At 48.4% G+C, this 15,794-nt stretch overlaps 2 protein-coding genes across 5 annotated transcripts in view; both read left to right on the top strand.

Annotated features, from left to right (window-relative positions):
- zmiz2 (zinc finger, MIZ-type containing 2) overlaps positions 1-6,274 on the top strand; it is a 34,951-nt gene extending 28,677 nt beyond the window's left edge. For all 4 annotated transcript variants that reach the window (XM_088624327.1, XM_088624326.1, XM_088624329.1 and 1 more), the window contains 3 exons: positions 5-174; positions 1,787-2,008; positions 2,440-6,274. In XM_088624327.1, the coding sequence (XP_088480453.1) occupies positions 5-174; positions 1,787-2,008; positions 2,440-2,547 (500 nt within the window). In that variant the 3' untranslated portion in view covers positions 2,548-6,274. The remainder of the gene's footprint in view (positions 1-4; positions 175-1,786; positions 2,009-2,439) is intronic.
- Positions 6,275-7,737: 1,463 nt separating this feature from the next.
- ppiab (peptidylprolyl isomerase Ab (cyclophilin A)) lies at positions 7,738-13,968 on the top strand. The gene is made up of 5 exons (XM_088624347.1): positions 7,738-7,919; positions 11,694-11,724; positions 12,414-12,502; positions 12,812-12,984; positions 13,579-13,968. Exons 1-5 carry the CDS (start codon positions 7,851-7,853, stop codon positions 13,709-13,711), a joined length of 495 nt encoding a protein of 164 aa, XP_088480473.1. The 5' UTR covers positions 7,738-7,850; the 3' UTR covers positions 13,712-13,968.
- Positions 13,969-15,794: the final 1,826 nt, after the last annotated feature.

Raw genomic sequence — 15,794 nt, 5'->3', positions numbered from 1 at the left:
GTAGGTTCAGGATACTCTGGCCAGCCTAACTTCCCTGATTTCCCTCCCAACGCCCCGGGGACCCCTACCTTGGGGGAGTTCAATCCCGGACCCCCACCTCTGTCTTACCAGGCCGACCTGCCCAGCGGGCTGCTGACCCCTGAGAAGCCCCTGGGCCACTCCATGCCTGCGCAGGTAAGCACCTGGCAGGCAGCCCTGTCCGCTGCACCTCTCCTGCTCTGAGGCACACCCTGTCTTCTCACACACCCTGCCGATTCTCAGACTCGCTCCACGTGTGTTTGTGTGGGTGGGGGGGGCGCGGGTCACGGCGATGACCCCGGTGCCCACGCGGGTGGCGAGTGAGGAAGAGCACACAGGCTCCTCCTGCCTGCCCAACCGGCGCTCCTCTGGAAGCTGTGCCTCCAGTCGCCCCCCCCCCCCAGGAAGGAGCAGGGTGGAAGCCCGGTGGGTCCAGTGGCCCCCAACCCTCCTGTCCTGAGGGGGGGGGCAGCCAGGTGAAACCTCCGTGTTGCCCCTTTTCCTTCCGATCACTCGAGCACTTCTGTGCACATCTGAGCGTCTGGATTCTCATTCCTCCTTGGTTTGCTGGTCGTGATTTGTGGGATGAAGCGGATGCTGGCAGAGGTACAGGGATGAAGCTATGACAAACTGCGTTGGCACTCATGCCGTGACACAGCAAGTCTCATTATAAAGTCAGTTGCTTTTAATCTGGGTACCTTACAGCGCTGGGCATACTGAGAGAACCCCATTTCCATTACCTGCACGGACGTTCATGGGGGGGAAAAACCGCTACCGTCAGGATTTTTCAGTGGACTGTGAAGATTTTCCTCTGGCCTTTTTTGGCTGTGCTGAGAGAGGTTCTGCCCCCTACCAGCACACGCTGGTATTTCTTTACCTGTGTGGACCTGCGGCTCACTCAGTGTTGGACAGAAGTATGATACAGCCTCCTCACTGTCCAAGACATTCTCTCAGATTTGGTCCTCAGACATGCAGTGATATCTGTGTGGTATCGCCAGCATGCACGCCCACTCAGCAGCCCAGAGTGGGTCTGTCAGTGACAGCCTCCCTCTATCTGTCTTTGACAGCTTCCTCTTCTCTATAAGTCCAGGGAGCTTCTCCCATGGCACGGCATTAACTGTGTGTGCATTTAAAACTCTGTAAGAGCCAGGCTCCCTTGTGTTACTCTGCCCTTTACATGTCTTTTACAGGTTGTTGTAATGTGTTTTTATGTTGTTGCTACACTGGATAGTGTTGGAATTATGCTGACCTACCCAGTTAAAGGCAGGACAGATACATATCTTTTTTTAATATTCACTTTGTGCAGTTCTGTTCTCCCAGTCTGGGTGTGCTGTACAGTCGACTCCATTTATGCGGAGGTTAGGGATTTTGAGTACCATGTACAGCCAAATTCAAATATAGTAACATTTTACCCTATAACCCTTATAAAAAAAACCCTCCTAACCTCTCACGGTCAAGATTTTAAATATAAGTATAAAAGCAGTACATAAAAGTAAATAAGACAACTGTATAGGCACACTAACTAGATCTTGTACGCACGCTTGATGAAGCTTTCAGAGAATAAAGCATTTTTTCAATATTTTTGTTTTCTGGAGCCGACTACGTAACTCATGAGCACGTAAGTTGCGAGTTGACTGAAATTCGCAATGAACAACAAGGCAAGGCAAACTAGAAATCAGAATAATGGTGCATGAAGGTGTTAATCTGCTCAACAGCACTGCCATGGAAGTATCGGCTAACCCAGCCTGTCCTCTCTGCTCGCTCCCAGATGCCTCACTCTGGACGCATGGACCCCTCCCATAATCCCTTGCAGCAACAGCAGCAGCAACAGCAGCATCAGGGTCTCCATGGAAACTCGCACATGGCCGGGCAGGGGGGCCCACCACTCCATCCCCGCAACCCTTCCCAGAATCCCCGGTTGCACACGGATGGCTCCTTCGGGCTAGGAGGCCCTGGAGGGGCAGGAGAGGTGCCAGAACCGTCTCTCGATGTGAGTTGCGCAATAGCCCGCTGCCCGTAGGGCCCGTCTGTCTCTGACAGGCTCTGCACAGTTCTCGTCTCCATTATCTCTCTCGCTGAGTACTTTGACATAGAAGCCGTTTCTCATCCCGCTCCTTCCCCTGTCATGGGTTGGTCCCATCGTGTCTGATGGCTGACCGTTTTCCAAACTACATTTTTGTCTGGCTCTTTGTTGCTTTTGCAAGCGCCCTGAAGGAATCCGAGCGGCTCCCTTGGCTGGGAGGTTAGCCTCAGTCGTGTCTTACACACGTACTCTTGCACTCGCTCCCCTCGTGTTGCACGTGCTCTCAGATCCCTCACCATCCCGTGTCTCCTCACTCCTGTCTTGGCTGGTTTCTCTCTCTGGCGCTCTTGCATCTCCTTCTTGAATAACGCTCCTTTTCTTTTTACTGCTTTCTCCAGCTGCTCCCCGAGCTGACGAACCCCGACGAGCTCCTCTCGTACCTTGGCCCCCCCGATCTGCCCAACAACAGCAACGACGACCTGCTCTCTCTCTTCGAGAACAACTGAGCGAGTCCGACTGCACCTCCCACGCCCGCTGCGGGGGCCACGAGCCACACCTCCCTGGATCCTCTTCCGAGACCTTCCGAGACGGTCCTCGCCTCCAACTCCCAGAATCCATTCAGAGGAATGTACTTCCTTGCATTCCCTTGCAGCGGGAAACCACGAGAAAACTACATTTCCCAGAGTTCCTTAGGCCAGTCTCACACACACAAAAAAAACATTTGTAACGCAGCAAAGTAGTTCCACTCATCTCTTCGAGCATGACAAAATCACCCATGCTTCTTGGGCTATGACCTTCAGACTTAAGGTCTCATCCCTTCCATCCTTGGCTCAAACAAGCCCGTCCCATTGCAATGAGAGAACTACAAATCCCACAGTTCCTAGAAGCCGATCCTTCTGTTGCAGACATTGATAGTGTTTGCCACTGCAAAAAAAGGTAAAGCCTTCAAGAAGCCCTTGGGCAGGTCTCAGAGCGAAAGCAGCATTCCGTTGGGAGATTTTCCCTTGCCAGTCCCTAACCCTTTTTCTTCAAGACAGGGGTGAGAGACAAAGAAGCTACAGCAAATATTTTTTTTTTATTTAATGAAATCAATTAGTAAGTGAAGGAAAAAAAGACAGTTCAGATGTCCTAGGTTTTGGAATCTTTTCAGCTGAGATGTTTTTGTACAGAATCCCATAAGTTTTCTGATGATGACTTGGGAACTGCACTAAGACTGGTGGGGGTAGGTGTCGAAGATGGGGAATTGGGGTGCATGTGGATTATGGCAGGGATGTTGTGCTCAAGTGCACCAGAATGCACAGTGCAGACGGATGCCTCATTTAATCCCCTTGTGGTCTTGACATTTCTTCCCTGCGCTTGGTATCTGTGGTTTCAAGCGAAGGCTTTGCAGGCTGTTTCAAACCAATCTCAAAATGCCATTTTATTTTAACCTGTAAGTCTAAATTGTTTTAATTTTTTTAAAAAGATTTTATTAATCTAAAAACAGACATGTAAAGTAAACCATGTGTCCCACTAAACATCTATAGTGTCCATGAAGTCTGTATATAGAGCTCAGAATGGATAGAAAATGCATTGTATCCTTAGCAGGGAACTTGAAAAGGCCTTGTCTCGTCTCCTTTTGATTAGGCACTGTACAAAGCATTTTCTTCACCTTTCCTCCTTTCTTTTAGATGTGCATAATGTGTTCACAATACCAGTTTAACAATTTGGAATTTTAATTGGTGACGATTTTATCTGAAGTGACTTGTCTGTACCCATCAGTATGGCAGGGGAGATTTACTGGAGCAATCCAAGCGAAGGGTCTTGCTGAAAGGTCCAGCAGCAGTGGCACCTACCCCCTCCTCACACCTGGAATTCGCACCCACAGTCTTCTAGCTGCGAGTCCAGAGCCCTGACCACTCCTCCACGTGGACGGAGGATGCTTTTAACATTCTTAAGCAAGGGTCTTAAGCTCGGCTCCTGTCCGGCAGCTCCAGAAGTCTTCTTGTTTTTGTCCCATCACGAGTTACTTAATAAAATGTTGTTTAAATAACCGGGCGATGCCTTTGATGCTTTTCTGGACCTGCACCTTGAAGCAAGCACAGCCTTTCGGTCTTTCGGGCTTTCAGTCGGCTCTGCAAATGAGCAAATGTTTGAGATGCCTTAAGCAGGAACAAAGGCCAGAAGACACTGTGTCTATTGAGAGAGCTGGAGCATGAGACACCTGGCTCGGCATTCTACACCTGAGTGAGAGCGATAGGGGTGTCTTCAAGAGCCATTTACTGCAGCAGTGGCTTTCCATTCCTCCCCATAAATGAAAGCAAGTTTTCTTTTCTTACTTTGTCGTTCATAGACAGTTACCCAGCAGGTACAACTCTGCCCAGCAGCTCTGATAGTCTTTAGTTTGTGTTCTTAATTTGCGTGGCGGAGACGTCTCTCTTTGCTTTCTGTAGCTGTGCACCGGTGCGAGGGCAGCACTGCCGTAGCTGGAATGCGTGTGGCTGATCCTCTGGTGTGGTGTAGGAAGAACACAACCCCCTGTTTCCGTCCTCTCTCTGCCCAGGCCTGTCTGGCGCCTTGGCACGGGCCCAGAGTCTTTGCTTCGGGCTGTGGTGAAAGTCTAAAGGCCAGTCCCTCTGGTTAGCTTGCTCTGTTCTTTTCCCTGTGTTGATTTCCCTCTCCTGGCTGACTTCCAGAGATGATGACGCTCGCAGGGCGTGCCGGTGTGTCTGAGGCAGCCACCGAGCCCCAGACCTGCAGAGCCCTGGATCTGGGAGCTACAAGCCTTGAGCTTCAGGAATTGACACATTTCATTAACAACAGCAGGTTGGTTCTGCCCCAGTCACAAGTTGCTGGCTCGGGATAAGGCTCTGTATTTATTCCCTCGTGTTGGGAAATCGCTCTGCCTGACGCAAGTCCGCATTGCTCAAAGGTTCATTCACCCAGAGGCTCGCCCGACCCCACGCCTTGCACCTTCTCCGCCGTAAAATTGGCAGCATCTGCAGGATAACATCTCGCTTTCTTTATGAACCTCTAGCCCGTTAGGCCTGGATAGGATCTGCTGCATCAACTGAAAATCTCCCCATGCCCTTTTTAGAAGGCAAATTATTCTGTCTCCCTCTCCCAACTGCAGAAGAGGGGGAAGGGATGGCAATTTCCCTTAACTCCCATGTTTTTGGATATTTTTTTGGTCATCTGTGCAGCCATTCATTGATCGCGCAATGAGCTGAAAGGAATGTGGCTTCCCCTTCCTGTCGCCCTGCTCTTGACGCAGCACCGAGCTCAGAGAAACACTGCTGCCGTTCTTCCTCTGGGTATTGTCTCCTCATGTCTGTTCCACAAATCCCAGCATCCCCCTAACCCAGACCTCAGCAGGCCCAATGCGGGCAGAGTGTAGTGTATAGTGTTTGCAGTGTGCACAGGCGTTAGTGTTGACCGGGTTTGTGATCTCAAGTGCTTGAAGTTCTGAGGTAGTGGGCATCGATCGGTCAGGCAGCCCTGAGCTTACAGGGGGCAGGAATGAGTGTTCTCTGACCTGTAAAGAAGGGCTGCATTAATTGTAGGGAAACGTCATTGGGGTGTGTGACGTCATAGAAAACAGAAAAAATATATTACATTTGAAATGCAAGTTTTGTATACAAACTTTTCTCCGAGACAAGCAGCCATTAACTTCGAATTCCAACTTCATACGCTCGCACCATTTATCCAGATTTCTGTATATTGTGGGTTTTAATTTGTCTCAATCCTTGACTGGAAGTTGTGGATTAATTACTTTAAAAAAAAAACCCGAGAAGCTAGAAATGATGGACGAAATCCTATCCGTGCGGGTAGGTTCTTGGGAGAACTAGGAAATATTAAGTACAGTAACGAGGAGTGCGGACAAAAAAAAAACTTATTTTTTAAAAAAAGCACAACGTTTTGTCCCTGTAAATATCCAAAACACTATAATTAAAAGTGCATACAAAAACACATGCTCTGCCAGACCCACTCCTGTTCTTTCTTGAAGAGAATGCCAATTAATCGATCGACGTTCCTTGTTCCCTTTCTTGCCCGTTCTTATATTTTTTTATTTTATTTATGACTGCTGCCTACGCGCTGTGTCGGCTGTCGTCAGTTTGTATGATAATGACCCAGAGCGACGGAAGTTATTGGATGTGCAACTGTGTTTTGTTCCAAGTTATATGTGTATCATATTCATCTTTTTTATTAATAATAATATTATTGTTATTATAATTATTAAAGATAATTGGTGTACCCCATGCCTCTTTCTTTCTCATTGGAGTGAGCGGTGTGTGTGTGTCGTGTGTTTTGGGTCAGGCGCGCCTTGTCTGCTACTCAGAATGCATCCAGCACAATGGCGCTAAATTCGCTTTAGCTCATAGCAGGCTTCGACTGAAGGCGTGTTCTTGGGCCACCACATTCCTGAGGCACTTTTGAAGGAGCCTTTAACACCTTTAAAAAACAGGGTCTGAACACGGTCGTGTAAGGATGCAACACATTTTGAGACACCTCATCCCTCTAACTCGGGATTGGAGATAAATGCGTCGAAATTTTCTATCGTTTACATGCATGTTTTTGTTTATGCTATGGACTTGTATTTTTGCAGTAATCATGATCTCTTGATTTATGTAGACTACACTGTGGGGCCCACAAAAGCGGCGGACTATAAAATAACAATAAGAAGTATTTTATCTACACCCTTTCGTTTCGCCAGGCACTGTTTCGACACCCGGAAGTGATTCGAAACCAGTACTTAAAGTGAATTGTGCGAGTCCAGGAATTTACACGTCAAGCATTTTAAGTACATTTTCAAAAGCCGTCACTTTTTGAGCAGTCAGTTTAGAAATGTGCTATTTCTCTCTGTTTCGGAACTTCATTTTTCAGGGCATTCAGAGCTAAACATAGTTAAAGCTTGTTTGGTTTACCATGTACTAAAACAAAGTAATTAAAAGTAAAGTTACTGCCTAACCGCAAGAAACGAAGAAAAGGATTACAGACTGTGTATTGACTCGTTTGCCACGATTACATTTTTAACTTTATTAATGTCAAACCTTGAAGATCACTCGTTTCAAAGAGCACCTCACGAGCACTCATACATACACGTTAAAGGCGTGGTTAATGTAAATTATGAGTAAAGGCTTGTTGAAAAATTGCAGACACGTTTGAAATCTGACAGGCTGAAATCTGGCATTGAAAAGGATGAGCATGTGTATTTTCCAAGTCAAATCACTAACATGCCATTTAAAATGTGGGTTTAAAAAAAACACACGTCCCATCGAGTTCAGAGAACTCCAGGGATTCAGAAACCGGCGCCATTACGGATCTGTGGACCAACGCAGAATGCTATCCTGGCTGTGGGCGAATGGAGCCCCAATGGCTGCCATTTTACGACAGCGTTGTATGCACATGACGGAGCACAAACCGCGCTGTCAAGCGGAGCCCTCCCACTGCTTCCAAAGTGAATCCGATTGGGCGAAAGGCAGGTCCGTTATTTACAAGCTCCCACTTAATTGAATAGTGCTCACGTCTATCATTAACGGACCATGCAAATCACGCACCTCCCTCACCACAGCGCAGCGTCTCCAGAGGAGACGGAGATTCTAATTTATGCGCCGCAGTGATTTCTAATTGGTCAAGCTCTGCGCCCTTCAAAATCTCCCCTCTTCCCATTGGTTGTAACTGTCCCGGGGACTTCCTTACGTTTTATAAATTCTTTGCCTTTGCCGGCACTCTTTTTGTTCCGAATCAGCTGCGGCACGGGTAGGGTCTTGGCTGAAGTCCACGTTCAAGTACTTTATCCGGTAACCCCCCCCTCCATTCATCTTCAAGTATGGGCAACCCAAAGGTCTTCTTCGACATCGCCGTTGGCGACAACGTGATCGGCAGGATTATCATGGAGGTAAATAATGGCACTTGAATGGTCTGGACTTCAGGCGTGTGTGAAATGTGGTGTTCTTGCAGTCGGATCGTAAACGCATGGGATTAAAGAGCGCATGTATGGCCGTGTGTGCCGTCTTGTGGGACGCGTTCCCTGTCTGCACGTTTTGTGTGGATAGCCGAGCCTACACCTGGGTCCATGAAGTATCTGCTCTGTAATAGAGGTTGCTAACAGGGCTAAGCATTTTCCAGCGTTCCCCCTGTTCATGCTTCTTAACTCAGAACGATGCAGTTGGCCGATTAGACATGAACTGCAAGAAGTGACGTAGTTGAGCTGGGTAGTGATGGGGTTGTAGGGGGGGGAGGGGGGTATTCTAGTGGGTTGGAAAAAAAAACTATCCTAGATTTAAACCTGATGAGATTGTCCTGAAAATGATCGTTTTTTGCACACCTTTAAGCATTGGAATAAACTTCGGGCACAAATACTTAACTATCCACTGCTTATCGTGCACCGGGAACAATGCCTGGTCTCCTGGAAATGCGAATCTAGGCGAATACCCCGTTTTTGCCCAACTACCCTAATTTGGTTCGATTCTCCAGTCTTGTGTTTTTATTGAGACGGGCGCCATTTTCATTGTCATCCTTCCTTTACCGCGGAAGAGGCCATTTTGGGGGAAAATGCGAGCCTTCTATTAATCTGATTCCAAGATTTGTGGAAGGGGATGACTTTGGAAATCGGATACTCCCAGAGTGTTTAATTCGTCTGTACGGTGGTATTTGTATTGTATCAGTACATTTTTCCCTAGCCGGTGTTCGGGTGGGCTCTATTGTTCTGCAGAAGGAATGCCGCGTTTAGAAATGCGGTATTCCTGGGAGTCTCCCCCCCGGTACAGACGAATTTTCAGTTCGTGTGGCCATCTTGATCAATGAAGTCTTTTCCGCTTACTGGACATCTCAAGCGCAGAGCTGTCAGTCTTCAAAAATCTGCATTCTTGGCAGTTTATCTAGCAGTGGGCAGGTCTCATTGCGGCTTGCGATTTTCGACAATTGGGTCTATACCCAATTTCGGGATCATTTTCGGGATCAGTAACTTGCATTCGCTTGAATAAAATTGCTTTACTTTTTTTTTTCTCCGCGCCCGTGACCGCGCGCAGCGCGTTCCCACGCGGCCTCGCCTCTTTGTTGCCTAGCTCCGGCTGCACGTGGGCCGAGGACCTGCCGGGGCCGCGCCTTGTGGCCTAAGCGCACTTTCAGGGCAAAAAAAATGAACCGCGTTTTAACCCAGTAACTTTCCGCAGACGGAAAAACGTTTATATTGAGGTGGGGGTGAGTAGCATTCTATGCACTCCCTTTTAAGCTTTACCGGTGCCCTATTAGGGACTTGGTTCTTAATAGTCGGACTAATTTGGTGTTCAGTTTCAAATTGAGGCGTGTTGCCGAATGGAAGGGAGAGCGGTACACGTCCCAACGCGTACCATAGCAAAGGGTTTGCGTGGTGGACGAATTCGAGAATACCGTAACTCGGGACGGGACATCGTGAAGCTGCGGTTTTACAGGAAGCGTAAATGCGCGCCCTCCGTCGACTGGAGAATCGCAAATCTAGAAGCTTCCATCCGCTCTTCAGTGGGACTTGGTTCCATTCAGACGTGATTTGGGCCAAAAGGGGTCCGTTACATGAAAATGTATTCGTGACGCTTTTTTTTTTTGTTAGCCGCCTTAAAGGACCTTAAAGTGTCAATAACGTGATGGTAGGGTGCTGCAGTACAGCTTTGGAGGGGTTTCCGATTAACCGCTTCTGCTGGCCTCTGATGTGATGTGCTGTATCGTCACGCGTTTCAATAACAATGTTTAAATAAAATCGTGTCTTGCTGCTGCGAAGGAATGGAAACGGCCGCCCTCCCGCTTGCTGCTGAGGGTTTTAGGCGTTCCAGTGTCGCGATAACCCGGCGCAAAACTACGAAGTCCAAGGGCGAGTGTTTTTAAGAGACCGGATGTCACCTTCCCTCGCTGACTGTTCGCTCATTAATCCCGCAGCCGCAGCGCGCGGACACGCCCGTTTCCACGTGCTCATGTGGGTGCCACGAGGGTGTAGAATCGCCCGATCCTACCCGAATCGATTCGGTGCGCTGTATTGGCATTTGTGCTTTACCGACTTCGTGATTCTGATTTTAACGCAGTCGGGCCGCCGCGACGTCCAGCATCTCGGAAGTATTCGGCGGGTCCTTTTTTTTTAAAAAAAAAAAGTAAAACGCGTTCACTAGGGTGTCCGCTGGCTCGGAACTTAGGGTAGATTTTCGGCTGCGGGGTGAGTCGGAAGTAACACTGGGCTGTATGTGGAAGTCGGTGACTGTGGACGGTATAATAGAGGCCACGGTTTCGAACCGCCGTTGCGAAATTTGGCGGAGAGGCGTTTTCTTTATTTAAAAAAAGTCAGCTTCCTGCTGGAATTTTTTCTGTTGTTGGGCAGTGGAAAAATACCAGCATCGTGCGAGCGGGCAGGTGATACCGGGGTGTGGAGCTCGCCTTTTTTTTTTTTGTTAACGAGTAGAGATGAAAACTGGCTGGCTGTGGAGGCAGACTTTTAACTTCATGCATTTATTAATGACCCAAAGGGTTCAGCAGCTTAACATCGGCATTTGTCATGTGAATCGCGAGGTGTTTTGGGACTGCCCTGGGTACACCTGCAGTAACGGGTTTGACCTTTTCCTGCAGCATTTTCTTTCAATCTGTAAAAGACTCCATTGGACGTTTTGCAAATAGCTTTAAAACCTTGTCTTGAACACGTTCAGTGCAACCCTTCAATAAACGATAACCTTTTGCCTTTAAAGCCTGTAAGAGGGGTAATGGCACCCTAACATGAGGTTTGGTCCTCATTCTGCATTCAGAATTTAAAATAAGTCTAGGATTGAACTACTTGTCCCCGATTCCCAATCCGCATATGAAATGAACATCCAGATCTTCAATACCACATCTTTCACAGGTCATAGTCCGGTTCCTCGCTCCACAGTACATCCTGGAAGTGTCTGGATAAAAATCCACAGGTGGCCTAAGTGCTAGCAAGTTGGCCAGTGTGCATCCTTTCTGATTTTTATATTCTAAAGCCAATCCTTCATTTTAAGAGAGCCCTCATCCTTGAGGTCTGGAGAGGCGTTTTAAAATCCCAGATCTGCCAAATCGGCACGCTGGTCCTGCGGTGGTCTTTGCCTCTGAGCCCGAGGGCAGAACTGGGCGCGATGCTCGGGAGCGTGCTGGCTTGACTTGTGGTGTGTGTGAGAGTAGGGTCTGCCTGGGGCACACTGCTGCACTGAGGAGTGAGGGATTAAATGACCCTGCAGACAGCTGAGGGTGGGTTCTTGAGTCTCATCGCACAGCTGCTTTGTATGGAGCAGTGAAAGAATAGTTCCCCCCCCCCCCTCCCAATTTAAGGCTGTTCCTGCTGATGGTTGATCTCGCACTGCAACTGTGAGCCGGGGGCTGTGCAGCTGCTGAATGCACAATACTGGGAGGAGCAGTGCTTCCATCACTGAAGCCCTTAACGAATATGAGCAGTTGGCAGGGTGTTGGCTGTCTCTGCAGCTGCCTGGGCCCCTGTGCAGTAGGCCTGAGCCTGCCTGCCTTCGCAGGCCGCTGTTCATGGAGCAGTGAGCTAATGAACTGTGGCCTCAAGGCTTAATAAACGGTCGTTAGATTGCCCTGTAAATCCTTTGGTCTTACTTGAGGGAAGGTATTGACTGCACGAACTGCAGTCCACCCAGCAAGGGATTTGACTCACTTTTCTTTCTCTTCTCTCCGACAGCTGAGGGCCGATGTCGTCCCAAAAACTGCAGGTGAGTTATTGAGGCTGTAGAATTTAAGTAGATTTGGTAGGAAATTGGAGTTCCCCCTTTCTCTTCTACTCCTGCTGTTGTCTTGTCTGTGGTCTTCCTAGTCTTAACTTTGAAACGATAACTACAGTGTTCCTAGTAGAACTATACCCATACCGAGTATCCTGGCCTCCTGGCCAAATTTCCCATTGCCTCTTACTAATCATGGCCGCCTAATAATCCCCCCTATGAATTGGCTACATTACTCTGCTCTCCTCCCCACTGATAGCTGATGTGTGGTGAGTGTTCTGGCGCACTATGGCTGCCATCGCATCATCCAGGTGGGGCTGCACATTGGTGGTGGTGGAGGGGAGTCCCCATTACCTGTAAAGCGCTTTGAGTGGAAGGTCCAGAAAAGGGCTATATAAGTGTAAGCTATTATTATTATTATTATTATTATTATTATTATTATTATTATTATTATTACTTGCATGTAGGGTTTAATTTCCTCTGGATTAATTCAATTGGGCGGGTTCTGTTCCGTTAAGTGTTTCTGCAGTGCAGTTAGGCGTTAGATGGTGATGCTCAGTTCCGAAGTCTCCATCGTCCAGCAGATCAGGCTTTGGGTTAGCCTAAATGCTTCATGCCTGGCTACCTGCTGCAGTGGACGGGGTTTGGGGGTACTGTGGCTGACCCATGTGCTCCGTTTGCAGAGAACTTCCGCGTCCTGTGCACTGGTGAGAAGGGCTTCGGCTACAAGGGCTCCAGCTTCCACCGTGTCATCCCAGACTTCATGTGCCAGGTAAGGCAGGGGGTGGGGCTTGTAGTGGCCAATCAGGCCTTTCTTCTGTGGGCTGGGGGAGTGGTTTATGGGTCCAGTCATTAGCTCTGATCTAATCCCCCCCCACCTCATTCTGTTCCTCTACATATCCAAGTATTGCTACGTTTCTGTGGTTTCTTTTTTGTCTGTTATGCAAGGTTGTTTAGCAAGAAGCCATGGGGGATGGGGTTGTATTGGGTGGTCTTCTGCTCTGAAGTGTTTGCAGGAAGCTGGGACGGAGATTCAGGGAAGGCTTGTCCGGTAATGCCGTTCCTGCTTTCATCACCTTAGGGCGGGGATTTCACAAACCACAATGGAACCGGAGGCAAATCCATCTACGGGAACAAATTTGCGGATGAGAACTTCACTCTGAAGCACACTGGCCCCGGAATTCTCTCCATGGCCAACGCAGGGCCGAACACCAACGGCTCCCAGTTCTTCATCTGCACAGCTAAAACTACCTGGTGAGACTCCTGGATCCCTGCCCCCTTTCCCCATAGTTGAGCCTTCTGCCAGGCTGCAGCGGGGCATTTGTAAATGACATTTGACTCGTACTTACTAGGATTTTGAGTTTGGGAAGCGAGTATCGGTGAATAACTGCTTCTGGAAGTGGTTGGTACTTCTGAGCTGGTGCAGTAGGGGCTGCATGAAGTGAGAATTGCCTCCTGCACCTGAGCTGCTGCGTGGAGAAGCTATCCCATGTATCTGAGAAAAGCAAAAGGACTGTGCTGTGTACAAGATGCTAGCAAGGTCTGGTGTTGGGAAGGTTGTCCAGGAGTAAGTAGAGCTAGGGTTGGGTACAAGTTGCAGGAATGTGCAGAAGCATGAAAGTGGCTAACACATCAGCGCAGCATGTTAAGGGTGCAAGACTTCAATTACCCCCCTTTTAAGTCAAATATGTACTCTGGAAGGTGATGGACACATGTTCTCATTGGAACAAGGGTGGAGAATCGGTACTGCATACTGCAGACCAGAGATGGCCACAAGCATGGCAGGCTCTCGTTCAGCCCGGGCGGGGTCTGCTCTTCCCTCACCCTTCCTGGTTCTCTCTCCCGCAGGCTGGACGGGAAGCACGTGGTGTTCGGCCAGGTGGTGGATGGCATGGATGTGGTGAAGACGGTGGAGAAGTATGGCTCCCAGGGCGGGAAGACCTCCATGAAGGTCACCATCGCAAACTGCGGCCAGCTCTGAGTCTCCTGCCCTCTGACCCCTCCCTCCCCCCCCCCCCCCCATCCCGTCCCATCCCTCTGCATCCCCCATCGCTGTCACCGTGGAGATGGAAGTGGTCCCCCCACCCCCTGCTCATTCTGTTCCTCTGCATCTCCAATTATTGCTACTTTTCTGTGGCGCCTTTTTGTTTTCTTTCAGAAGTCCATCTGGACACAAAGTTGTTTATAAATGATTAAAAATAAAGTTGTGGGGGGGAACTCCTCAAAGGATGGAATAAATCTGGCTTTTTTTGTTTGTTTTTTACCTGAGGGGTGCATTTTGAGAATTGTTAAATAGGAGATGGGGACTGAGATGCTGGGGCTCATGGTTTGCAGGCAGCATTGTTGCAATTTATACCTCATCTGGGTGTGTGCAGTGCTATGTCAGTATTCCTGCAAACTGCCAGAAGAGCAGTAGCTGCCCCCTCAGTCTTTGGACTCGGAGCTGTTGGCAGCTGCTAGTGTAGGGGGAGGGGAGTGCTGGGTAGATGAGGGGTGTTTCTGGGTCACAAGTAAAATGGGCTCATTGCAGCTTGATGTGACTCTAGCCTGCTGCATTGCAGAAGAGGAAACGAGTGTGTGTATGGGGTTTAAAAGAATATGATCCTGAGAGCCCCCATCTGCGTTGGGGATCTTTTGCAGGAAATCATATGACCTTGATGTGAAGCTTATTCCATGCCTTTCAAATCCAAGTTGAACGGAAATTTTAAAATGCAGAATCCTACCTGTGATCTGCTGCAGTAAAGCGGGTTAGAAGGCAGTGGAGACTGGGGGGAGGAGGTGTGGAAAAGTACAGCTGGATGATGTCATCTCTCCAGCCTGCAGGTCTTGCAGTGGGAGCATCCACAGCATGCAGTGATGCTAGGTGGGCAAGGGTGCACAGGGGAGCTGTGGCTTCAAGACCTCGGTCTTTGCATTACTCTACAAGTACAGATGCGGTGCTGCTTTCAGCCTACAACCCATATGTGCATTCTGTGTGTATGTCCAGCTACGTGTGTGTGCTCTAGAAACCAGCTTACACCCAGGACCTGTAGCTGTGCATAATTACTGACAGAATGTGGGTCAACTACTTCCTGGAGCCTCCCAGTATCAAAAAATATTTAGAAGTGGGCTGCACTTGACTGTGGGGAAGTAAGTTGTACTTTAACATAACCTTTTATTGTCTGAGCATAGCCATGTTCAATTTGAACAGTGGGACAAAAGGCTTACTGTATGTAGTGTGTAGAATTTCTCTAATGCACCAAAGCATCTACATGTCACTTTGCACTGAAGCATTGCTTGTTACTCATAATGTACAGATATAGAATAGTACACTGTGGTACTATCCCAGGATAGATTTTGCAAATTTCAGCTGGGTACAGCCTTGGTCTAAGGTACCTTCAAATCATTGCCTTTATTTGAGACTTGTGCCATCCACAGATTTCAGAAAGAGACATTTTGTGGAAATTCTGTGCTATTCATCTAATTAGCATTTCCATGTCTTCAGAGTAATCTTGAAGGGTTTAGGGTTCAATTTAAATGTATTTCAATGCAGCTTAAGATCAGGTCTTGCAGTATGTCAGGCATGCTACAGTCCTATGTGCCAGCTGTGCTGAGATTGAGCTGGGCCTTACCTCCCTGTTCTGCTGGGTTTAATCGGGCTGCTGGTGCTGTTCTATAAAATGGGCTTGCAAACAATTGGGGGTTAGGTCTCCCATTTTCAAATGCTGACTTTCTTTTGGGAGTATCCCTCTAGTGGATGGTCACAAACCCAAGTTGAAGGGCTAGTTGCAGTAATCAAATGTTTGGCGTGATTGTCGGAGATGAGCACATCCTCAAAATAAAAACAATGGTCTGTTCATTCACCTGCTGGAAGTGTGCACAGCGCCTACTTCTGCAGAGATTGGGGGGGAATTCCAGACCAGCAAGCTTTGTAGGTCTGATTTAATCGATTTCTTAAAATGCACAGGTCCATTGTGATCAACAGGTCATGGGTCTTGTAAGAGATCACTGTGGAGTAAACCCTAAAATGGGGGTCCCTATTCTCATGCTGGGGACCCAGAATGTTCTACCCAAGCCCTCGTTTA

This window comes from Lepisosteus platostomus, chromosome 3 (genome assembly GCF_059453375.1).
Source record: "Lepisosteus platostomus isolate fLepPlt1 chromosome 3, fLepPlt1.hap1, whole genome shotgun sequence".
Lineage (NCBI taxonomy): Eukaryota > Metazoa > Chordata > Actinopteri > Semionotiformes > Lepisosteidae > Lepisosteus > Lepisosteus platostomus.
This window is presented reverse-complemented; position numbering and strand designations above follow the sequence as displayed.

Bases quoted from the DNA above. Each gene is read 5' to 3' on its own strand.
- ppiab (XM_088624347.1), top strand. From the start codon at position 7,851: ATGGGCAACCCAAAGGTCTTCTTCGACATCGCCGTTGGCGACAACGTG. The intron at 11,725-12,413 runs GTGAGTTATTGA...CTCCGTTTGCAG, and splicing joins TGTCGTCCCAAAAACTGCAG to AGAACTTCCGCGTCCTGTGC. The intron at 12,985-13,578 runs GTGAGACTCCTG...TCTCTCCCGCAG, and splicing joins TGCACAGCTAAAACTACCTG to GCTGGACGGGAAGCACGTGG.